General features: G+C 42.5%; 1 protein-coding gene and 1 long non-coding RNA gene across 3 annotated transcripts in view; one reads left to right on the top strand and one right to left on the bottom strand.

Annotated features, from left to right (window-relative positions):
* exd3 (exonuclease 3'-5' domain containing 3) overlaps positions 1-18,763 on the bottom strand; it is a 48,744-nt gene extending 29,981 nt beyond the window's left edge. For both annotated transcript variants that reach the window (XM_063890340.1, XM_063890339.1), the window contains exons 1-16: positions 18,554-18,763; positions 16,236-16,292; positions 12,360-12,424; positions 11,334-11,495; positions 10,168-10,353; positions 10,028-10,081; positions 9,750-9,889; positions 8,809-8,915; positions 8,654-8,727; positions 7,793-7,831; positions 7,530-7,696; positions 7,181-7,328; positions 1,897-2,095; positions 1,702-1,811; positions 663-846; positions 365-519 (exon numbers count right to left, since the gene is read on the bottom strand). In XM_063890340.1, coding sequence (XP_063746410.1) covers positions 365-519; positions 663-846; positions 1,702-1,811; positions 1,897-2,095; positions 7,181-7,328; positions 7,530-7,696; positions 7,793-7,831; positions 8,654-8,727; positions 8,809-8,915; positions 9,750-9,889; positions 10,028-10,081; positions 10,168-10,353; positions 11,334-11,495; positions 12,360-12,424; positions 16,236-16,260 — 1,815 coding nt within the window. In that variant the 5' untranslated portion in view covers positions 16,261-16,292; positions 18,554-18,763. The remainder of the gene's footprint in view (positions 1-364; positions 520-662; positions 847-1,701; positions 1,812-1,896; positions 2,096-7,180; positions 7,329-7,529; positions 7,697-7,792; positions 7,832-8,653; positions 8,728-8,808; positions 8,916-9,749; positions 9,890-10,027; positions 10,082-10,167; positions 10,354-11,333; positions 11,496-12,359; positions 12,425-16,235; positions 16,293-18,553) is intronic.
* Positions 18,764-23,514: 4,751 nt separating this feature from the next.
* Positions 23,515-24,336, top strand: LOC134868689 (uncharacterized). The gene is made up of 3 exons (XR_010166307.1): positions 23,515-23,765; positions 23,965-24,067; positions 24,200-24,336. It is a non-coding gene; the product is annotated as an uncharacterized LOC134868689 (long non-coding RNA).
* The last annotated feature ends 393 nt before the right edge of the window (positions 24,337-24,729 follow it).

Consider the following 24,729-nt stretch of genomic DNA (forward strand, 5'->3'; position numbering starts at 1 on the left):
TTTTGATTGTGGGGTGACATGTCCCTTTATGTCGCATCTAAAATACTATTCTGATACAAGGCCCTTCTAAAGTTACTGTACCTGCTTGGTTGTTTATTCTGAACAAGTTGCACAGAACTGTGAAAGGACGACCATATTAGACTTATTCAGAGTCAAACATGAGCATGTCAGGGTCAGGAACATGTCAGGTAGCTAATGGATTCTTCCACAATCTCATTAATCAAATGTTCCTCTCTTGGTTTCAACCTTTTTTTAAGTCTAAATATTGAAGGATTCATTTGTGCTAACATCCAGGATCTCAAGGGATCTGGTATCAGTTGAAACATATCAAAAACAACTATTGCTGGTTGAAGTGACTCCTGACCTCTTTGCCATGGGACTGTTGCTCTTTCTTCTTCTTGTTACTGCTCTTCTCTGATTGGCTGGACACGATGCTGCACAGGTCAGGTGGAAGCCCAAAGTGATCCGGTTTGCTGGAGAGGATCGAGTACACCTCCAGCAAACAGTAGGCATCTGCCACTAAATGGAGGTTAAAAAAACACGGGAGAGGGGAGAGAGGTGGAGGGGGGAATTTATTGGTTTGCAGTTGGTCCGGGGATAATGGAACAATCAGCAGAGCTGCAACCATCTGTCTCATTGTCTCTGTGTGCATGATACCGTACCTGCATATCTAATTTGGCTGATGCGCAGTGGCCGTTTCTCCCAGTTGGACATCTGCTCTGTCTTGTCCAGGGGCTTTTTGAGGACCTGTTGTACCAGCAGACTGAGGCCTTTCTCTGCAGAGCCCTCTCCTACCAGCACCTCCTTGGGTCCATTCTGAATTCGGTTGATCTTTTGACGCTGGATCTGCGAAGTCATTCACAAATGCAGTTAGAGGTAAATGGTTAGGTACACAGTTAAAATGAATCCACTAAAGAACTGTTTCAATTCAAGCACATCTATTAATTACCTCGGCCAAGGTGATTTGTTTTCTGTCAGCGATATTATGAAATAACTTCTTTTTAGGAAACTTAGTGGAAGGGAGAAGCAAGGGCCATTACATTTTAGAGCTGATCTGTATAAGGAGGTGGATACACTGATTATGTGACACCAAGGTGAGACTCCAGGCAGTACCTCGTATTTAATGTCCTGTTACAACGTTGTCTTTCACTCAGACATTCCTTTCTCTGTGATTTTCAAAAACATTTCTTGATTCCTCCGGTCCTGCAGCATGCAGCGTACTCCAGCAGATGGTGAAGCGACCTCATGGGTAACAGACCCTTGTTGCCGTTTCCACATTCCTATCCACCTCAGAGACTTAGCTACATATGTATGTCAGGCAAACTTCTGGGCCACAGCTGCATGTACCTGAGTTATGACCACGCAATGAAACACAGAACCAAACGTGCTTTAGCCCGAGTTGAATGGAGAACAGTGGCAATGCCAACACTGGTGCTTGCGGAGCTGAACCAGGCGACTCAGTTTGTGACAGCTTTAAGTATCAAAACCCACGCCATACTTCTGTACGCCTACTGCTGGCAAACTTCTCTCCTGACTACCATCCTGACCCATTAATCTTGCCTGACCCCTTCTTATGCGCCCACCTTTGCTGTTTTGAATCACATAAAGTCAAACAACACAGAACAATGAATCTGCAAATTAATCTCTAGATTAATCACTTAATAAAATGTAAGAACATGTGAATATTTATGTGAATGTTACCTTTGGGTGTATTTTAAGAAGATCAAGCACCCCTTCCATCTCTAATGGCTCTACTAAAAGCTGCTGCCAAGTGGCCAAGAGACACTTGATATCTCCTGACATACCATAACCTGAGTAGGAAGAATGATAGAGGAAATTACAAACAGAAACGCCTCAGATTAATTTGATTTAACCTTACTAAAGTCTGTTTCTTACCCAGTTTGATGATGCTTCTCTCAGAGAACAAGCTCCTGATGAAACTAACAGTATCAGGGTGTTGACAGAATCCAGCCACACAGAGGTCTAGTAGAAAAACCTGATCCAAAGTGGCAAGCTGTATCAGCGCCACTTTCTGAATGGAGTTACAGCCAAAGGTGGGCTGCCACTCCATGTCAACTCCTACCACACCACCCTCCTGGAGAGAACATAAGTAAACAAAAGACAGGGGTGGTTAAGACAGCAGCAACACATTAAAATAACAGAAAAAGTAAAGGATATATAGCAGTAAAATGCAAAAGCATATGGAGAGGGAAAACTGTAGTGTCTGTAAAAGAGGTCCTGACGAATGTAGAGCAAATTAAGGGTTGGACATATTGTGGAGTTTTCACAAAGTTTTCCAAATATGGGCAAATATGTAATGTATGTTCGAGTGCTTGGTGAAATAAAACGTGTAAAAGACAGATCAGATTCCCGTGCTTGAGTAGGACACTGTTTCACCAGTAGAAAACCCCCTTTTGCGGGGGGAAGTATTAGATTAAAGTAGTTAATTTAATAAACCCGTACAGTAAACAACACTAAGCCAACCCCGCGACGGAGAAGCGGAGGTCGGACAGTGTCAACGACAACAAGCTAACGTGGTAGTGGAGCCCAGAAGGTGCTGATGCGGGGCTGGATACTCATCAAGGCGCTGCCGTCGCACTGAATGGTAATGTGGATTGTCCTGATGGAGTGCAAGGTACAGGCGCCCCGGCGGGGTCTCTCGAAGCGCCTCCACGGGGACATCCACCACAGTGGTCCATGAGCCCAACGTTTGTGCCCGGCCTCTCTAGCACACCACAGCAGCAGCGAGGAGCGCATGGTGTGCTACCGGATAGCGTCGAAGCGGGGCGGAGCAGATCTGCCATCTCTCAGGGGTCAACCGGGCCAAGGATTGCACTCGCACCCCTAAGCCTACCAAAATTCTCTGGAGACAGGAGGAGCTATTGGCGCTGGAAGAGTAACTGGGGGACCCTTCAGGCATTAGCACAACCCACAGGCTCCCCAGAGTGTAGGCTCTTTCACCTGCTGGACAGCATTGTTGACGCGGTGAAACGTGAACTCAGGTTACCTCAGTGCCGTTCTGCGGACGAGGTCTTCCGGGTTTTGGAGGACTGTTATGGAGACATATCGCAGACAGTGGACGATATCGTCCTGGAGCTACAAGGATTACCAGCTGTGCGCAGCAACCAACCGAGGGAGGCATTGCGGTTGATCCAGGCGGTGGAAAGGGCGCTGTTGGACCTTATAGACCTGGGTTGTGAGGACGCCATAAGAAACCAGTTGGTGATCCGGTCCCTTGAGAGTAAGTTGCCGGACAGTTTGATGGAAAGGTGGCTGGTGTACCGATGCGACGCGGCCAGCAACGTCAACCCCCGTAACCGCTTTGACAAACTGTGGCAGTTCCTGAGAGATCAGAAGACGGTTCTTGTGCAACTGGAGCAGTTACAGTCCACTAGACGAGTGAACGCTGCTAGAGCGGGTGAGCTGAGCCCCCGCGAGAAACCAAGGGAAAGGCCGGGGGACCAGTGGCAGGAGAGGCGTTCATTTACCAAGGCCACGGCAAGCAAGGCGAGAGGAGAATCGTCGCGAGATCCTTGTGTTATGTGTGGCGAGGAGGGACATACTGGACGTCTATACCACTGTAAGCCATTTAAGAAAGCCAACCCGTCAGAACGGAGGGCTCAAGTAAAAAGGACAAAAGCTTGCCCCAAATGCCTGGATCACCATGTGAGTGACGGTCCGTGCAATAAAACTTTTTGTGTCGCAAGGACGAATGCAAAAGGGGTGATGCCTCTCCAGATCATCATTTCTTTTTGTGCCTTAAATCACCAGCCAAAAGGGACACTGCCAGAGGAGAGACCAAGGGGGTAAAGAAAAGAGAGCTCCGTGGCCCGACTGAGGAACAAGAGGCTGTGTTTGCCAGTCTAGGTCTGACCCCGGAGCAGTTGGAGGCTGTTCAGAAGGCTTGCACGAATAAAGTGACTTCAACAGTATGTTCTGGCAAAGGTTTGGTGGAGGTGAGTGGACCAAAGGAGCACCCGGTCCTCATGATGTTGGTAGACGTCACGACCAGGAGGGGGGACTGGGTCGGAGCGCTAATCGATTTAGCTTCCAATACCAACTATATCAGTCACCAAGCGGCACAGAGACTTGGATTGAATGGTGAGCCAATCACACTGGTTGTGTATGGTGTGGGTGGTATGGAGGTGAGGGTAGAGACAATGAGGTACGTTGTGAGCATAAAAGCAGCCACAAAAAAGGGGACTTGGCGACTCCATGAGATGATCTGCTATGGTCTGGAGGAGATTGCTAGAATGGGCCAGGCAGTGGACTCGGAGTGCCTGGAGAGGTTCTTCCCAGGTGTTGTCAAACCGGGGAAGCTGATCCGCCCGGAGAAGGTTGAACTACTTATCAGCACCCGGGAAGGCCGCCTTGCCCCACAGTGGATGATGAGGTGCGGCGACTTGGTGTTGTGGGACGGTCCGCTCGGAAAGACAGTCAGTGGGGTGCACCCGGAACTCTTCGAGGACGTTGAGGTGACTGCACGCCGCTCGTCGACCCACTTTGCTTGCTCCATGAAAGCAGAGTCCAGGAGAGTGGAGGTTCTCCATAACTACTGCCCGGAGCAAGAGAGCAGCGTGAAAATCGGAACCACGGCTGCGTGCAATGCTGAGATCGTCAAGTGGCTGCAATGGGACAGCATTGGTACCGCCTGCGATCCTATGTGCGGAGGATGCCGTTGTGGAAAATGCGCTCCCTGGGGGGAAGGAGATGTCTCTCGCTGACGAGAGAGAGCTGGGGGTCATCAGGAGAGGGCTGACCTTCAAGTTAAGCGACGACCACAGCGACAAACCCCACTGGGACGCCAGATATCCCTGGAAGGAGGACCCCGCTACCCTGCCCAACAACCGAAAAGCTGTTGAGGCGGTGTTCTTGAAATCAGAGAAGCGCCTCGAGAGAGATCCGTTGTGGAGGGGGGCCTACGTGAAGCAAGTGCACGATATGGTTGCCAGGGGAACCACCTGACAGCACCCAATCCGCGCTCTGTCTCCACTCCGGTGAGACTTGTCTGGGACAGCAGCCAGGAATTCAGTGGTGTTAGTTTGAACGGTATCCTGCTGAAGGGTCCAGATGTCTTGAACCCCATCCGGGCGGTGCTGTTCCGTTTCCGGGAGGGAGAGCATGCGGCGATTGGAGACGTGACCAAAATGTACAACTCGGTGTGGTTGGAGGATCAAGAAGTACATGTCCATCGCTTCCTGTGGAGAGACTCAGGCAGATGAAATCGAGGACTACGCCGTTGTACGGGTAAACATGGGCGATAAGCCAGCCGGTTGTATCGCCCATGTATCGTTCCAGGACTTATGCCTCGCTGCTCAGACGGGTGTGACCTTCCCAAAGACGACACTCAACCGTCTGGTAGTGAGCAAGGACGATGCAACGGGCCTCTTGTTGTGCCACGGCCGGATACAGTCTGTTAATAAGGAGAGACCTGGGGTTCCAGTGCTCCCCTACAGGGAGCGGATCAGCACCCTCCTTGCCGAAGAAGCCCACCGTACTAACCATGAAGGCGTTGCCGGCACCCTACTTCGGATGAGGAAACGAGCCTGGGTGGTGCAAGGCCCTAGGGTCGCCCGCAGAGTAATTGACTCATGTATACATTGCCGGAAGCGCAGAGCAAAGCTATGCACTCAAGTGATGAGTGATCTCCCTTCTGTACGCACCGGGCCAGCAGCTCCTTTCGAGTACACAACGTTAGACCGGTTCGGCCCATACATAGTCAGGGACGTTGTAAGGCGGCGCACGAAGAAAAAGGTCTGGGGCGTGGTCTTTAGTTGTATGGCCTCGAGAGCGATTCACGCAGATTTGGTTGGAGACCTATCGACTGAGGGCTTCGTCCAGACGTATCAGCGATTCACCGCCCTAAGGGGCCATCCCAAGAAGGTCTGGTCCGACCAAGGGTACCAATTTCGTTGGGGTCGCATCGGAATGGAGCGGCGGAGGCCGCTGTCCGCGTATTGAAGAGATCATTGAGCAGTGTTGGTAAGGAAGGTGACTTGACCACTCTGGAGTTTCAAACCCTCCTATACCTGGCTGCCAATCTTTCTAACGAGAGGCCAATCGGTGCCAGAGCTATGGTTCAGGAGGAGTCTGTGGACGTTGTGACACCAAACTCGTTGCTGTTGGGTCGGATGGGGCCCATAGCTGACACCTTGGGTTTTGAATTCCATACCTATCAATTCAGTCGTTTACGAGCAGTCCAGGGTGGAGGTGGACAAGTTTTGGAAGCATTGGAGCCAGTTGGCACGACCTCAACTGTTCGTTCGGCAGAAGTGGCATGCCCCGGCCAGGAATGTCTCCGTTGGAGACCTGGTCTGGGTTGCGGACCAAAACGCCCTTCGGGGGCGGTTCAGGCTGGGTCGAGTCGAAGAGGCGTGTCCAGATGAGAAGGGTGTTGTCCGGAACGTCGAAGTGAGGACTTGTCATAGTCTTCCCATCGGCTTGTCTCAGGCAAGGGATGATAAGGAGCCGTGTCCTTCCGCCGTCCTGCGCAGGGACGTTAGGAGGCTGGTGGTGTTGCTGCCAGTGGAGGAGCAGGAGGGGGCTTCCCTTGCTCCCCCAAGTACCTAAGGGATGCTGAAACTGGACATTTGTATGTGTGTACTCAGACCAAAACTGTTTCTGTGATCATTTACATGCTATTTCTTTAAATTTCCACCTCAGGGATTTTGCATGTTCTGTGCATTATTTTTGTGTGCTAATAATAGTATTGTGGCCTACTTGGTCAATGACAAGTAGCCCAAGTGGAGGTGTGGAGTTTTCACAAAGTTTTCCAAATATGGGCAGATGTAGACCGGATGTGGTCCCATCTGCGCATGCGTTAACTTGCTGGTTGGTAGGATCAGTTTTTTGACTGGTGAAGCTGAGCTGTTGTTTAACTAGCATGTGTAATGTATGTTCGAGTGCTTGGTGAAATAAAACATGTAAAAGACAGATCGGATTCCCGTGCTTGAGTAGGACACTGTTTCACCAGTAGAAAACCCCCTTTTGCGGTGGGAAGTATTAGATTAAAGTAGTTAATTTAATAAAACCATACACATATTGTAAATGAGTCGGTTCTATTGTATCACCATGGTGTTTATATTTATTGTTAGTGTGTGCTGTATTTCTATGATATTGTGACATTTTGAAACCCAGAGAGATTTACATTAATGGTTAATTTATACTCTGTTCTCTGTACCTTCAGCAAAGTGTTTCTGCATCTCTGAAGAGCTTCAGGCGAGTCCACTAAATGAACCTTGTCTTTGGTAAGCGGCACCTGGTAGAACTTCTGACAGTGAGAATGGGACGGGATCCAGTCCTCCGTTTTTGCTGAACCCCCAATGTGTCTGAGAAGAGGCAACACGTGTGTGTTATTTAGGAGAAGGCACAAAGGAGTTTGGGAAAAAAGAATAGCACAACAGAAGCCGATGCAGAATCAGACAGAAAGACAGCAGAGTGAACGCAGTAGCTGGTCCTCTTTACTGACCTCCTTTGCACATTACCTGGCGCCTAATAGGATATGTTTATGCATATTTTGGCCAACTCACTTTAGATCAGGTGGTAGATCCTGCTGCATTTTCCAGACCCCAGAGGGCAGTCTGTTCCTGGGGATGTTGTATCTAAGGGCCCACTGAGCGGCTTTCTGAAGATTAGAGTACCTCACTAACAACTCCACCAATGATATCTGCAGCTCAAGGTCATCTGCCACAACGTACTGTATACACACATAACACACAAGCCGAGTTAAAATGTCATCACGTACAGTACAGTATATACATCTCTACACACTATCATATGCATAAACACCTACCTGCACATGGTCACTCCAGTTCTCCTCTGCCATGCTTTTCTAGAAAAAGACAAAAAAAGAGTACAAATAATAAATTGAATAGCCATAAGCATTATTTATTATTAATTAGTTAGTTACCAGGTAAGCTGACTCAAAAATTGCCGTGTCACTATTGTGGCGTTGAATAAAAACAACATTTCCAAACAAAATGGTTCTTCCCATCAGTTCACATCATGAGTGAATTAGGTATTTATCAGGGTTTGATCTCAGTGTAAGCTATTCCTCAGAAGGAACCTCTAATGCCGCCATCTGCTTATGTTTACAGAGTCCAATCTATTCTTGTGAATTCAAGAGAGATTCCACTGAGATCTGTTACCTGCTTTTTTTGGCAAAACATGCCGAATTACAAATGTATCAGTGGTTAAAGTTGGAAAATGTGAAAGTAAGACCAGAACATAATCTGAGAAGCAGAAATATTTTGTAGACACCAGGGGGATTTGAATGTTGTGGTATATTTCTCACAGCAGTTTATGAGCCAGCTAGGTTTCTCTTGACCCTTAGAGATTTAGAGATACTTCTGAGAAAGTCTTTCCTTTTTTTTACTCTCACACTCATTCACAATAAGCCAGTCCCCACTTGTCTTTCCCAAACATTTTGTCAATCCAGAGAATTCCTCCCTGAGGGACAAGAGGCTGATGGATCATGCACTGCTTTTACTTAGACCTTAGAAATACTTTTTTTTTTTAAATGCGTGTGCACAGTTTGTTAATTTAAGGAAACAAGACTAAACTTGCTCCTTCGTCTTTCTTTCTGTGCCTTTGTGTTCACCACAAATACTGAAGCAAAACTTTAATACACGTAAATCCCTGCTGCCTCACTTACCTCCACAAATGTTTTGTACATGAGGAAGCGTAGAGAGTCCAGCCTCCTCTTGCGCAGAGCATTGGGACACAGTCCTGAGTGACAAAGAGGAAAACACATTCATTTCTGCCTGAGGTGTATACACAAACTACACACATGTCCAGTCACACACACACCTTGGTCCATGTTGAACTTCTCCACGAGTCTGAAGACCTGTTTGGTGAGCATTTTGGGCTGGATCTGGCTCATGCACTGTTTGGTCAGAGAGAGGCGAGGGTAGCGCCTGAGGGAACACAACCAGGAGTTCATACAGCCGCACACGCATATCATTTTTAAGTCAATAATATTTGTTGTTTATCAATTTGATACTGCTTAACTTTGTACAGTATCACAATTCTCTTGTTTCATTTCATTGTTATTATTATTTTTTGTATTACTGTTTTACACGTTCGAAATAAATCAAATCAAATCAGACCTGGCTTCCTTCCACTGGCTTATTGATTTTGAAATGTTATTAATTACAAAGCTTTGAGATGTCTTACCTCATCTTATTGATCTGACTCCTTTATTGCCCTGTTTTTCACTATGATCTATTTTAGGACAACTTGTGTGTGTGTTGTTTGTACCTGAAAGCTGGTATACAAAAACAAAACAAAACAAGCTTTTTTTCACGGGAGCGCTACGGCCCTTTTCAAACGGTTGATCTTAGCAAACAGGTTGTGACTCAAGATGTGTGGGAAGATAAATAATGTCACACATTTAATGATTAAATGTCGGGCAATGTTTATATACAAGTGTATGGTCGGATTCCAGCTATTTTGCGATCTAGGCATTACTGCTTCGGTAACAATTTTATACTCTTGCCCTGAACACGTAAACCCCGACCCAAACACTTTTTCGGAGCCAAGAGCCGCTGCAGTTGAAACAAGAGTGGCATTTTAAATCACTTAAAAAGACCTTGTTCAATTGCTTTCATGTTATTTTATTAATGTTTAATACTTTCTGTTTATTATACTCTGTATTTTAAAATGTGTTCTGGATTTGAGTTTATTTCCCTCTCTAGGTGCAGTAAATGTGTTCCGTTTTAAAGTGAAAGCCCCTCACACGTGTCCCATACCTGCTAATCTTATCCACACTGAAGCAGGAGTGGCACCAGGAGTCCAGCAGAGTGACCAGCTGTTGTTCCAGATGTTTGTGGCCAGTGACGAAGGATTCTGCCAAGGGCAACTTATTCTGCAAGATCAGCGGTACACACATCTGCAGAGGAAGATCGTAGATTAGACATTTTTGAAGATTGTAGAGAGGCCATTTTAATAAATTCAGATTTGAGCATGTGTATGGTTTCCCTGCGTATGAATAAAGGTTATACAGTTATTTATAAGTGTTTTGTCTCACCTCCTCCATATTCAGATCGTTCTGTAACTTCAGCTTTACGCTTAGCCCTATTGCCTAAAATAATAGAATGTATAAAGCAATGTCAATTATATTTGGTCTGACTTTTAAAAGTTAAAGTTGACAGCAAAGGAGGGGCTCACCTCTTTGTAGCAACGAAGAGACATCAAATTCATAATGTACAGCACGAGTACGGCTGGGTCCAGGGAGTTCAGCCGGTAGATGTCTATGAGACCGTCTACAAAGCAGGCCTGGGTATCTATCAGTAAGTCCAGAGCCCGACGCTGAAGCTCCGATGCTTGCTGCTCTGACAGTGAGCTCAGGGTCACCTGATGGAGGGACACAAAATGAGGAATCAAAAAATATATGTAAAAGCAGTAGAAAAAAGAGAGCATCAAACTTTAAGCAGCAATCATTTCTGTTACAGAGCTTCAAAACAAAGTGAAGATACAACACTGGAGCTGTGTATTTATATGGAGTAAATCGTTATGTTATAGAGGACGTGAAAATCTGCATGTCCTCTATACAGTAAACTTAATATCCCCATTTCATGTCATGAATGGACAGATTATTTAACCTGTTGCGATCATGTTTGAAAAGGACAACAATTGTTTTTCTGTCAGGTTCTTTATTTGTACCCGTAGCTAGATTTAGTTTGCAGATAAAAAGGGATCCATCCTGACAAACTCTAAAAACAAACACACACAGCAGACACATCTCCAATAAAAGACTAATACAAGTACACCCTGCGCCGTCAAATCTGAAAACATTTAATAACATTTAAAAAAGAAGAGCACTAGTACAAACACTCAAAATTCATAAATAAATAAATAGTCCTATGATTTCTTAATTTGTGCAATCGCTGCTGGGATAAAGCTGTTTTTATACCGCTTGGTTCTACTCCTCGGGACAACTAAGGAAGGCCCAAAGGAAGAAGCTGTAAATGTGATTCAGGAAATCTGCTAAATAAGGAGTGAGCTACATTTTGTAGCTCTCAGAAATATAGGACTTCATGGCTAGAGTTAACACAATATTATGATAGAAATACTTGTCTATGTGCACATATTAAACAGTCTGATTAGATTAGATCTCCAGTCTAGAAAACATAGCAGTTTTTAGCATTCTGTTTCTTATATTCAGCTTAACACAAAAAATATATACTCTTTTTGTTACTTATAAAACAAGAAATAAGATACCTTTAACCGTCTGCACTAAACCACTAAAGGTGAAGTAGCTAACGCGTACAGAACTGCAGGACTAGAACTTTATTTCTTTAGTTTAGAAAAGTTGTTTGATGGAGATCGTCTACCTGAGGATGTTCCTTCATCCATGTCTGGAACTCCACGAGGACGTGAAGTCCGAGGGTCTGGCTGCGGCCCTTCTGTCTGACTGGATAGCCCTCCAGGATTGTTAGTAAACCCTCCAGAGGCTCAGACAGCTTTGAAAATCCCTGGAGGGCTTCCAAATGTAGCTGTGGGGGCAGAAAGGGGAGGAAGTGGTGTGAATTAAAATTTAAATGTGAGGGAGGATAAGGTAAATGTATAAAATGTTACACTTTAATCGTCCTTTTAATAACGTTTCTGGGTGGAACTTTAGAATCGGAGCTCTATGTGGACTCTTTACATTATAACCTCACAGTTTTTATTGAGAAATATACACAACTTCTGCAGTCTGTTGATCATGTTAAAGGGAATTTTCTTTATGTCTGTGCTAAACAGTTTTACTGATTTTTAAATAAATAAAAAGTCTTAAGAGTGGATTATTCAATGATGAACAAACTAGAAAAAATGAAAGAAATCTGCTTAACAAATCAAAGTTGTTGGTAACTAACGTGTGAATCTTTCTAGAGCCTGAGAAAACTAACTCCCCTCTTTTCGCAAAGCAGACCCAGAGACTTGTGACACATTCTAGGTCTGAGCTGAAGAATGCAAACTCTGGTATTAGAAACTTCCTACGCTAGAAAATAATATCTGTGTGAGAATGTCTTGCGCCGTGTCTTAATTTGCAAAACAGATGTCATCCACTCAATATCCTCCTCACACAGATCTCGAGTTCATTCAGTGCAACGCAAATTCCTTCCTTCCTACTGACAGACACTCTGGTTTCCTCATCAACACACACAAGCACACACACATGTAAACACACACATACAGACTAGTGAGATGAATATGTCCAAGCTCTCTCTCTCTCGCTCTCTTGTGTTCCTTCCCGTCAGAGTGCTTCCAGCAAACACACACAGACTCCATCTCTCTACCTTTGTGTGTACACACACACACACACACACACACACACATACACACACACGGAGCTGACACACTGTGAAAGTGACTCTCACCATCTGCAGATCACTCTGGTTCCATAGCATGAAGAGTTGGTCTCTCAGCATGATGGGGTCAAGACCTGAGGGATCACACACACACACATTGATGAGGTGGGGTTTCACTCTGACCTTTGACCTCCATCAACCTGTCAAAGCCCAGCCTATATAGTTTCTTTTTTTTTTTGGTTAACTATGTAAGGCACCTGAAGGCTTTCTATTCGGGTCTTATGGTCAGTAAAGAGTTCTGATTTGGGAAATACGTCTAATACGTTGAGAACTTCTTACTCAAAATTAAATTATTTCAGAAAGACAGACGTTATGCAACTGAGTCATTTTGGATACAATAAAAACCCATTCAATGTTTCCACGTATTTTACTTAGTAAACACAATTACCTGTTTGGACAAATGTTGTTTAGCAATCCTCCTAAACATGTTCCCTGGCTATCAATACAAAACATACGATTGTTATTTCATTTCCACTTTGGCATGAAAAATAACTTGCTTGCTTACCAAAACAAGCTAGCAATCAATTTTCTGACAATAAACTAACTGACTAATTGATTTATCGTTGCAGCTTCACTGTGCAAACACACAATGCTGTACTGGTGAAGTTCATTAAATCGAAACACCTTGTTTAGTGTCAAACATTAATCCTAGACGCAGGTAATGTGATATCCTGGAATTATTGTTAGTTAAAGTAGGCATAGTTGAGTAGCCATAACGTCAAATATTATTTGTTTTACAGGCATGGCAAAGCAGCCATAACATGGGATTAAAAGCCGAGGCTGGTTGGATGGCGGAGGAACCCGGCATTAGATCTGCATTCCAGCTGAATCTGCAGCCAAAATACTCCAGAGGAGATGGGGCACCTTTATGGAAGGACACAGTGGCTGTAACAGCGTAGAAAATAGAGGAGACGTAAGCATGTGTGCACGTTTGGTTCTATCTGCATGAAGGAGTGCTCCACTTAGAAAAAGCTCAAGCTCTCTGTCGCTCATGCTGTGTGGGCTTCATCAATACCTGCCCCCCCTCCCTCTTCCCAGGGCTAGTTTTCCTGTTCTCCTCTCTCTCCCTGCAGCAGCCTCTCTGGATTTTGTCTCGGATTTCCCCAGGAAAGGGCTATGCGGTGGTCATGGTGTAAAAAAATATAACCTTCCTGATGCATAGCCTGGGAAAGCAGGGCAGAAGGCCCCTCCCTCTCTGTGTTGGCCCCCTTTCTTTACTCGATCCCTCCTGACACTTTTTGTCTCTTTCATGTTGCCTCTTAAAGAACTTTACTTGCTTGAGAATCTTTTTTAAAATATATTTATCTTTGTTTTTCAATCATTTTGCTTTCCTGTGCTTCACCCACTTTATGTTAAAACCATGTGCGTTAAGTATCATTTGTTTCTAAGTTTACCACCTTTCCTTATACAGTTCTCTGTTCTTTGTCTCATATTTCACAGAGACTCCAAAAAGAATCTTCGCTTTGCCAAAAAACAAAACAAAATGTATTCACAGTTCTGCGTTTTTACAAAATTCCACTTCTCCATGTTCTCTATCTTAGTGGCATACGCTTTTTTCAAAATATACAGCCGTTTCCAATTTTTGTGAATGCATTTCCCACCAGCACAGGCTTTTAAGATGGACCTACACTTTATTATCTCTGCACGAGGCCACAGCTTTGACAGTATCATGATAGCATGCTGTGGAAGTCGGACAACAGTCAAGGAGACTGGGTATCTAAGTGAGGAATCCCTGCATCTCACATTTCTCATCTACTTCCCCCTTGGCGGGTGTATTCCCGCAACAGACCACATACTGCCTACTCAATGATCAAATAAGTATGATTTAACCAGAAGACCGGAACGATGAAGTACACTCAAGCAAGACAGACATCGGGACTGTCAGTAGTAGAAATTAGAAGTAGATAGTCAGTTAGTCAATAGTATACTGTCAGTTTGCATATATTATTAGGTGCTTTGGAAGCTCTGTGGAAGGTATTTTGGTGCACTGCAGTGCAGTAATTGGGCTAAGATGTGCAAAAACCCTGAAATGGTCCCCTGAGAGGTCCTTTAATTTCGAGCATTTCAATAGCGACAGAGATTCCTTTGCTGTTTTCTGTGCTTCTCGGCTGTTATACACCCCACTCCAGCCCATTCAACCCACTGACGACCATGCGTACATGCACAGGGACACACACAAACACAAACAGCACAGCCCACTTCACTTCAGCCTCACTGTTTGTGTGAGGAGAGGTGAGGAGAGCAGAGGAATGTGGAGCATGTAGCTCCTTTAGAGTCCCGGCTGCTGGATGAATGACAGAGCTGGAGGCTCCCCATTCATTGCTACATAATAATCTCCATCAACACGTATAAATACATGGACACACATACAGTACATGCACTCATTCACCTTTTTGTGAGGATTTATTCATTTGAAATATGAGAAAACAAATGCGGCATTTACAACTCTTGAATTGAGACTCAATTACAGCTGTAGAGAATTTGTTTTTTTAAACCTGAGAAGCTTCTATTGAGGTTTTCGAACAAAGCTTTGACTGTCAGTAGACATATTCAAACTAAATCTTAATTTTAAGAAAGGGATTCATCAGATGAAATGAAGTACTCTTGAGTTTTTCATGAAGACAATCTCTTGAATGATATAAATTGTCTTGTTTCCCATTGTGTGCAGCGAGCCAAAGAGAAAATAGTCTTCTAACCACGTATAAAATGTCTTATATGTATTTAAGCAGAATATATTGATAAATACAAAAATGTCAGAAACAAAACTACACATTGGCCACTTGAAAATATAAAAAATACCAGGTTTAAACAAAATTCAAAGCCAAGCAAAACAATCTACATTTGTATGTTGTAAGGCCTGCAGCATGAATGAAGCAATCCTATCCTCCAGCTCTTCAAAATACAATAAAAGTGACACATACATTTCAGTAAAATTTGACAGATTAAATCTACAAGCGGGCCTAACTGCCTGTTTCCAGGCAGCTGCCAAAATAAAGGAAACGCAAAGATCAAGTGTCTAAATGGGGCATTTGGTGTCACTACAGCCACCAGAACCGTTTCAGTGTGACTTGGCAGAGAGTGGGCTAACTCCACTGGAAGGATGCCATGACATTCTTCTACAAGTACTTCTCTCCTTTTGTATTTGGTTGTTGGAGCTAGAAAAACCTTTCAACAGGTGCTTTCACTGGAACTCCAAAATAAGGAGGGTACAAGCACTTGCAAAATGCAATACTTGTTAAAGCGTTGTTTGCATGTCAATTCCCTCTCCGGAATTAAGGACATCTTGGTTTCTATCCAAATGAAACATACCGACAGACAGTGAAAAAAGATTGATGATATCATTGTGCACCCTGTGGGCTCATTGTGTACAGAAAAACTAATGTTGCTAAGAAACAAATTGTAAACAAAGCTACTTAAAGACATCAGTCTTAGTACAAAGTGGCACCACATTTATCTTACACTATAAAAGAGAATAGATGTAGCTGAACAAGTGCTGTAAATGGGTGGTTGGGAATCAAAATGTAATTTATCAAAGGATCTGGGATTTTTGTTCATTATCAGTCCTTTTTTTTCTGTTTTGAGAATTATAATACAGTCCAAAGAAGGGAAAAATCTTGGTTTCAGTACAATAATCTGCTTATCAAACCAGACACTGCTAATATCAGAGTTACCTATTGTTTTGTTTTCTGAATTATATTCCTACAGATACATAGACAGTAAATATAACAGGAATACTCGTGCCGTAAAGCCATGTTATAAAAGATGACAGTAGGTTACCTTCTGTATATTCTGTATATACAGAGCCTTCCTTTACATTGTTCCTTCATGCGAGTGGTTTTGATGCTAAATAATGAAATACTGTGCGTGTAAGAAAGTGATACATACCCACTGTTTCTGCAGGAGTGTTCATTTCAGTCAAATAAATGGTGTACTGCTGTCACTCTGTTGAAGACATACGAAACAAAACTGTTTAAAAAAAACCCCACCACTATTACTCAAATCCATTTGCTTCATACTAGTGTTATTTGATTAGTTGTTTATGATTATTAATGTTTTTCGTGTTTTTTGACATTTTTTATACAGAAGAGAAGCCTGGCAATACCATGTTTTGTTATCTATACTCTGCAAAGTAGTTTTTCATGTGTGACACAACCATATGGTAAAGCAGTTTCACTAAGCCTGTAGGTCAAGATATGACATATACACGCCCCAGCCAAAAAAAAGTCACCACCTGGATTTAACTAAGCAAATAGGTAAGAGCCTCCCATTGGATAATTACTGCATGGGTGATTATGTTTCAGCTGGCAACAAGTTATTTAACCCTAACTGATGCAGTGAGTAGCTTCTCATTTGTTAAACAGTCATGTCGAAAGACATATCCTGTGGTCGTGGACAAGATGTTAATCTGTTTCAGAAGGGTCAAATTATTGGCATGCATCAAGCAGAGAAAACATCTAAGGAGATTGCTGAAACTACTAAAATCGGGTTAAGAACTGTCCAACACATTATTAAAAACTGGAAGGACAGTGGGGAAACATCTTCTTCCAGGAAGGAATGTGGTCGGAAAGAAATCTTGAATGATCGTGATCGGCGATCACTGAAGCGTTTGGTGAAATCAAATCGTAGAAAAACAACAGTAGAACTCACAGCTATGTTTAATAGTGAAAGTGAGAGCATTTCCTCACCCACAATGCGAAGGGAACTCAAGGGATGGGACTAAACAGCTGTGTAGCCGCAAGTAAACCACTTGTCAGTGAGGCTAATCGGAAAAAAAAGCTTCAATTTGCTAGGGAGCATAAAGATTGGGCTCTAGAGCAATAGAAGAAGGTCATGTGGTCTGATGAGTCCAGATTTACCCTGTTCCAGAGTGATGGGAGCATCAGGGTAAGAAGAGAGGCGGCTGAAGTGATGCACCCATCATGTGCCTACTGTACAAGCCTGTGGGGGCAGTGCTATGATCTGGGGTTGCTGCAGTTGGTCTGGTCTAGGTTCAGCAATGTTATGTGCCAAAAGATGAGGTCAGCTGACTACTTGTATATACTGAATGACCAGGTTATTCCATCAATGGATTTTTTCTTCCCTGATGGCACGGGCATGTTCCAAGATGACAATGCCAGGATCCATCGGGCTCAAATTGTGGAAGAGTGGTTCAGGCAGCATGAGACATCATTTTCCCACATGGATTGGCCACCAAAGAGTCCAGACCTGAACCCGATTGAGAATCTTTGGGATGTGCTGGAGAAGACTTTGCACAGTGGTCCTAATCTCCCGTCATCAATACAAGATCTTGGCGAAAAATTAATGCAACTCTGGACAGAAATAAATGTTGTGACATTGCAGAAGCTTGTGGAAACGATGCCACAGCGAATGCGTGCTGTAATCAAAGCTAAACGCAGTCCAACGAATATTAGTGTGACTTTCTTGGGCCAGGCAGTCTAGCTTAATGTAATGTTTTTGCCCTCAGTTTCGTTCAGCAACACTTTCCATTAGCTTGAATGATGTCACTTATACAAAAAAATTGGAATGAATCCAAAACTAAAACAAAGTTTGAGTGAAAATCCAACCAAGAAAAGGAGAAGAAAACTGTAGTGTTTATGAACCACTAAGATCATTCCTTCACACAGACCGAAACCTGTGGGAACAGCAGCCTGAGAATTGGCAAGATGCCAGCTGGCTATAAGACTTGATTTCAGGCTGAGGATGTTTTTTTAGGCCTGAAGTCTGGTTCTATCTCCCTGTCTGAATTCCTGCAGGCTTCAGAGGCTAGCTTTAGCTCGCAGCACTATCCGGGCAACAGCACGTTTTAAGGGGATGGTGGAGGATGAGAAAATTGCATCCTGAATGTTTTTATTATCTTCTATCTCCACCTACTGGTAATACAACACACCCAACTTTCTAAGTGCTTATTGTCATACTTTCTGTTAGCAAACATGAGCTTGTCTGGCACAGACAAATCAAGCACACCCTCTGATGACACCCGCACGTGCGGTAAAATAATTACCGCTCGAGCTAATTAAAGCTAACATAATGCTTGTGGTTTTGGACGACGTAGTTTTGTGTTTTAGCTCGTGACTCACTTTAGCCTAGCTAAAACTTCACTGTCATGTGGCTTCCCAGTACACAGTAAATTATATGTTTCAGACAAGCGGAATATATTTAATTACGCTAATATTAAGTTATAGTATTGATGCACAGGAACTCACCACGTTCTACTTTCTTTAAATCAGCTGTCGTCAGGTAGACGGTAGAGCTACCTTGCTAGTTTGTGAGGAACATTGGACCCAATGTGTTCAATGATTTCTTTGCCCTGAGCTCAATTCCAAGGCACACATTGGCATCACACTGTACACATAAAATGCAGACTTAATCGACGGTCTGAAGACTGTGACTTCTGCAACATGCCATAAATTTAACAGCATACCGAAATATCAAACATTTCTGATATTTCATTGCTGGAGTTGATCGGGAGATATAAACACACTTAATGTAAAGCTACCTGTAATTCAATACTTGGGAAATAAATTACCCTCTGGCTGTTCTTGCTCTACTGCTTGTTTTCAGTGAAAACTGTATTTGCATGCTGAAAGGACACTACTGCCATCCTCTGGTCAAGGAAAATATTTAGGTTTTTTCCACACAACCACACAAATTAAACAATTTTGATGACTAGTTTATTATTTGGTTTATAGAAGGATTAAAGATAGGCCTACAGATTTGTGTATCAGAACTCTAGAACTTTATAAAAAAATTACAGCCCCTCCCATCAATAATCTTAATCAAATGTCATTAATATCTATAAGCAAGGCCCATTTTTCTGCAAACCAAGTAGTTTTTCTTCATCCAATTGATTTGAAACTGCAGCAGTCTCCGACTGACTGTCAAAGGTGCTACCAGTGCTTATCACAGAACAGCAAAGCAAGGCAACTTAATTTATAAACCATATTTCACAATTAGAGTTATGAGTAGCTACTAAAACCTGTAAAGGAGTTAACATTTTAGCACTTCTAGTTCCCTTGTCTTGAGTGCTTTTGATTGGCTTTTTGGTTAGAGGCAAGATAATTAAACATTTGGTTCTACAACAAATTGTAAATACCCCACTCGTCAATGACTGAAGCTTCTATTAGCCTATAAAAATACATATTAACCACAACACAAAAACAACAAAAGCATCAAGAGAAGCCTAGCTTAGCAGCGGTTGCTACAGAGCAACATTCTATGTTTCTAGTACTTAAGATCATTCTGAGGTTTTAGAATTGCCTGAACATGAGGGAAAGGGAAATAATTCAGCCCAGGTTCACATTTCTGCTGGAGTTGAACAGAGTTGAAACACCCTGAACACAAATATCAAGAACGAGTTATTATACCTCCATAAAAGTGGACACTTGGAGAATTAAGGATGAGAGATCAGGAGGCTGAAAATATTGAAGGCTGCTGCCAGTCAGCAGCCATATTTGTAAAACCAGAAACCCCTAAAAAGGTCTCAAGAGAATCAGATTACAGCCAGATTGCAACAAAAGCAGATTGCAACAACTAAAGCTGTCCAGAAATTAATCAGGAAAGAGTTAACTGAAATGTCAGAACCTTTTCTAAATGATATGACAGCCTCTGAATGTGAGCTGCTGCAATATCAAATCTCCCTGGAAAGTAATATATTTTCGGATGAAATCGCCATGGTACTTGTTGAAGAGGTTAACAGTCTGGAAGAGAAAGCTGCTGCAAGCACCAGACCAACACTCAAAAAGACAAGTGAAACCAGACAGAATCTGTCCTTGGATGGAGTGGCCAACAAGACAAAGACTTTTTTTACAACGTGGTTTGCAAAACTGGCAATACATCACATCGCAGCACACTATAAGGCTCAATTCTTCCCAGAGTACCAAGCTAGAAGCAAGGATTCAATGCAGGCCTTCCTCTCTGATGTTAACTCTCTCCTTCTGGCAGAGAAGGGGGAAATTAGCTTGTGTTTCGCAGATTGCAGGATATTTCCAAAGGCAAAGTCTTGACAAAAGAACTCAGTGATCTCCTCTACAATCACACTACAGATGGGATGATTACTGAGATTGCTCCAGGAGTTGCGAGGATTCTGGTTTACCCGCCACATGATAAAATGTCCTGTGAAATACATGGCAAAAACTGATGCACTTCCAGGTACAGATGTGGCGGTGGTTGACTACGCAGGGTGACATCCACACTGACAGGGTCACACTGGCTTTTAAAGACACCATGTCAGTATCACCAACACCCAGAATTGCAGTATCTGAGAAGACAGGTGCAGGATCGGTGCAGGATGCAGCAGCACAGGCAGAGAACAACTCAAAGTCTGTCAGGAGACTTGTGGCGAATCTGGTTTCCCGCACTTTCAGAAAAGCAAAGATCAACAGCGATTTTGGAAACACAAAGACCACCACTGAGCTCCTGTTCAACCAAATATGGGCTGAAGTGGAGGGAACAGATTTCAAAATCACCTCAGACACTTTTAAACACCTCAACAGGCAGATATAGTCCTGGTTGCAATGTGTCTAGACAGACCAGATGTCGTACACTACATTGTCTCCACTTTCAAATACTGCCTGTTGAAACCACCAAAGAAAGGAAGCGCCATCTCAAGGTTCTGCTCTTCAGTGGGCAAAGACATCTCCAAGCACTGCACTCCAGCATTCAGAGTTCAGGTGAGAATTTTCTTTTGAAAAGCAGGGTGGAGACCAATAGCCTAAATGTTTGCCACCTTGGTGTTCAGCACACTATTTTATAACTAACTGTATGATCAATGTTCAATAAATGTGTTGCAATTTATATTTCTGCTTGGCTCTCTTGTTTTTTTCAGAGCTATAAATAAACTGACCAAAATGTTTTCTTTAAGGTATGGTGTTGAAAAAATAAAACCATCCGTATATTGAAAATTGCAGCTGTATATTTGTATTTACCAAATACCTGTTATAATATTTAAGTTACAGTCCTCCCTCATATGTTAGTATGCAGGTCGTTCAGCTAAGGTATGATTGCAAACCTTGGTTACATCACTCAATTACATTTTACCGAACCAATATCTAAGTCCTCTTCATCCAATGTTATGATTTCATTGGGAACATTCAATTGAAAAATAACACTCAAACAAAAAACATGTTTAAGAAGCTATAACTGGACAGTTTTAAGTGACATTTTCAATGAAAAATAATTCTACATTGATAGATGTATTAATGTCAGTCATCTTGCATTTAAAGTAAAATGTATACAATACATTGGTTAAAACAAATAATACCTTAAATTGAATTAAGGAGTTTTAGTTGTAAGAAGATATTCTTCCATTGGGGCACTACCAATTTTGTCATTACCTCCACATTTGTCATTTTACTGGATTTTCAGCCATATTAATTAACCCTAAAAAAAAAACAACTATATTTTTTAATGGTGATTTGCTTGATACAACTTTACTTTTTCTGAATTCATACGAGCAGCGTTCTTCATCTCCAGTTGGTCCGACTCAAAAATGAGTTAAAAATCTAAACATATCGCCTTTGGGAGCTCTTCTGTGAAAAGGATTGCCTAAGCATATTTTGTTCTTTTGTTTTATCTGGTGGATCATATTGGCAATGATGGCAGCCCTGCAATGCATCTTTGAGCTTCACATACATCTTTATTTTTGATTAAAAGGAGATATATGATAATGTGCAACCTTTCTGGGTGCCTCATCACAAACTGGGAGAAGAAAACATCAATTATGTTTAGTAACTCTCACTCCTCACCTTCAGTGTGACAGCTCTGCATACACTCTGTAGCTATAATTCACAAGGTTGTTCAGGTTGCCCCAACACCTTCCATAGATGAAGATTTCGCAGTTCATTGAGGAGGAGTTGTAGAAGTAATTTCTGAAGTACCCCAGACATGTTATCGGTCCACCAATCTGTGGGTCTTTTTTACAGTCCTCTACAAGAAGGGACAGATGCAGGAAGTAGCACAGAAAGAGGAAGACAACTATTAGTAAGGACTTGACTCTAACATCATGATCTCTGTTCTTTTATTTAGGTTGTCCAAATTGTCATTGCTCACTGCAACATATACCATGGTGAACAGATAAACAATTGAGTTGATCTGTTACCTGTAGCATTGAACTGAGGTGCATCATGCAGAGTTGCATTTAGGCCCTCCACAGTTGCGAGGACGCTCCACACCAGCAGCAGCAGCAGCAGCAGCAGCAGCAGCAGCAGCACAGAAACCAGAATCATTGCTTTCTCCATCTTAACAGTATGTTTCTTTGCCTGTGTTTAAAATGGCTGAATCAAAGGCAATACATCTTTCTTGTTGCCTCTCTGTTTGTTATATCCCCTTTTCCACCCACATAAGGCATTGATCTGTAACTTCTTTGTGCTGTGGTTCCCCGCGCATGTCCTTACTCTTTCAGCAAAGAGAAGTTCTGCCAACATTTGACTTGGCGGTAAACATGACTTTGGACTTACGAGTCAGACATACTGTAAGAGTAGCTATGATTTTGTGTTATTGTACCTCAATAGGGCTATCACAGTATCAAGTTTTCACTACATGATTATCATTGCCAAATACATTCACGGTAACAATATCATCGCGATAGCTGTTGAACATTTGGAGAAAGAAACTGCTCTCAGTTAAATTAGTTAACATGATATGGAAGCTATTGCAAATAGCCTAGTTGTTAAGGGTGAGACACGGTGGCCGACCCGTGCAAACACGCTTCAACGTCCCAAATCAATTCCATTAGGAGAAATATGCTGCAATTTCAAAAACGATGTAAATATAAAAACACAAATGATCAAAATAAATCCAAAGGAAGAAACATCCTCACTAACTTCATAACACATGCGCAGCATTTTGAAAACATTCGCAATTACAAAAGGATGCAAATAAAAAAGAAGCTCAAAACACAACAGAAACAGGGACACTAGCTAGCTTACTAGCTAACTTACAGCAGATCTGCAATAATATGGGAAGGAATCATGCAATGATATTGTTGAAGTAAGCCAAAACAACTGACAAATTTAGGTATGTTTCCGGTGACAGTGATTGTTAGCTAAGTGGTAGGCCTCAAAAACACATCTTCCCTGAAGGATTCTGTTGACATTAACAGTCAAATGATTCAATATTTGATGTCTGAAGTCCAGTGTCAGTGTGCTTAGTTGCTCAACCAGGCCCTTATATAAGAGGTTGCTGTATTTATTTGTTGCCATAGACATTAGTCACTGCACTGCCTGGGCTGAAATAAGAACTTATAAGGATAAGAATATAAGGGGCCTATACTTCCATCAATTCTAGCAGAGACAGCTGGATACAAAGACAAAAATGATGGAGAAGAAAATGATTTTGTTTTCTGTGCTTCTGCTGCTGCTGGGATGGACCATGACGCTCCAGGGTGCCTCTGAGTCAGAGAACGTTGATGAGGATGAGGTGACTGACTGAGTTCTTACTAAACATTATTTACTACCTCATGTTGGTCACATGTGTTTTTAAAGCTATTGTAAAGCTATTTTTTTTATATTAATGAACTGTAGTGTGAGGCAAAGGATATGATTATAACACAGTTTGTGCAGAACGTGGAATTTTGTGGAATATTTGTATAAAAGTTTTCAAATATCTTGTCTGTCAGGTGGAGAGTCCTGTGAATACCTCTGTGGCTCCTGCAGACACGGCGGTCATCAATTTGACCATACTATCAAATATGTCCAATAGAACCTTGTTCAATGCAACAGGTAAGAGATTAGTTTGCTAACCCTGGTACACTTGATGTGCAGTGATGATAACTGAGTGCTGAATGGAAGATTAGAGATCCTGAATCTGCTGTTAAAATTCTAACTAACATTGTCTTCCTCTTTCGCCTGCAGAGGACTGTAAAAAAGCACCAGAAACAGGTAGCTGTAAGGCATATATAAAAATGTTCTTCTACAACAGCTCCTCAATGACCTGTGAGACCTTCGTCTATGGTGGATGTATGGGCAACCTGAACAAATTTAAAGATCAGAAAGAGTGTATGAAGAGCTGTCACACTGAAGATGAGGAGGATTAATTATCCCATGTTGCTTTGAAACACACATATCAATTTAGACTACAGCTGACAAGTGTTGCTGATTGTCATTCAACATCCATAGACCCGAGCATTTGTTCTTCCATCTTTGAACAAGAAGTCGTTTTTTTTATCATAATTATGTTTAAGAAATTCTGCCCCAAACTGTTTATTTAAAAAAAAAACTGAAAAAATGGAATGTTATAATTAAAACAAGCGATTTCTGTGCGTGGTAACAGTCTGTCTCAGCTTATGGCCTGTCTGTAGCACGATAATAAAGTATACAATTTAACTTGTGCTGTGTTCTGTGTTTTAAGTATTTTCTTTTATTCAACCTGGATCAATAACAGC

Source organism: Eleginops maclovinus, chromosome 8 (genome assembly GCF_036324505.1).
Source record: "Eleginops maclovinus isolate JMC-PN-2008 ecotype Puerto Natales chromosome 8, JC_Emac_rtc_rv5, whole genome shotgun sequence".
Taxonomy (NCBI): domain Eukaryota; kingdom Metazoa; phylum Chordata; class Actinopteri; order Perciformes; family Eleginopidae; genus Eleginops; species Eleginops maclovinus.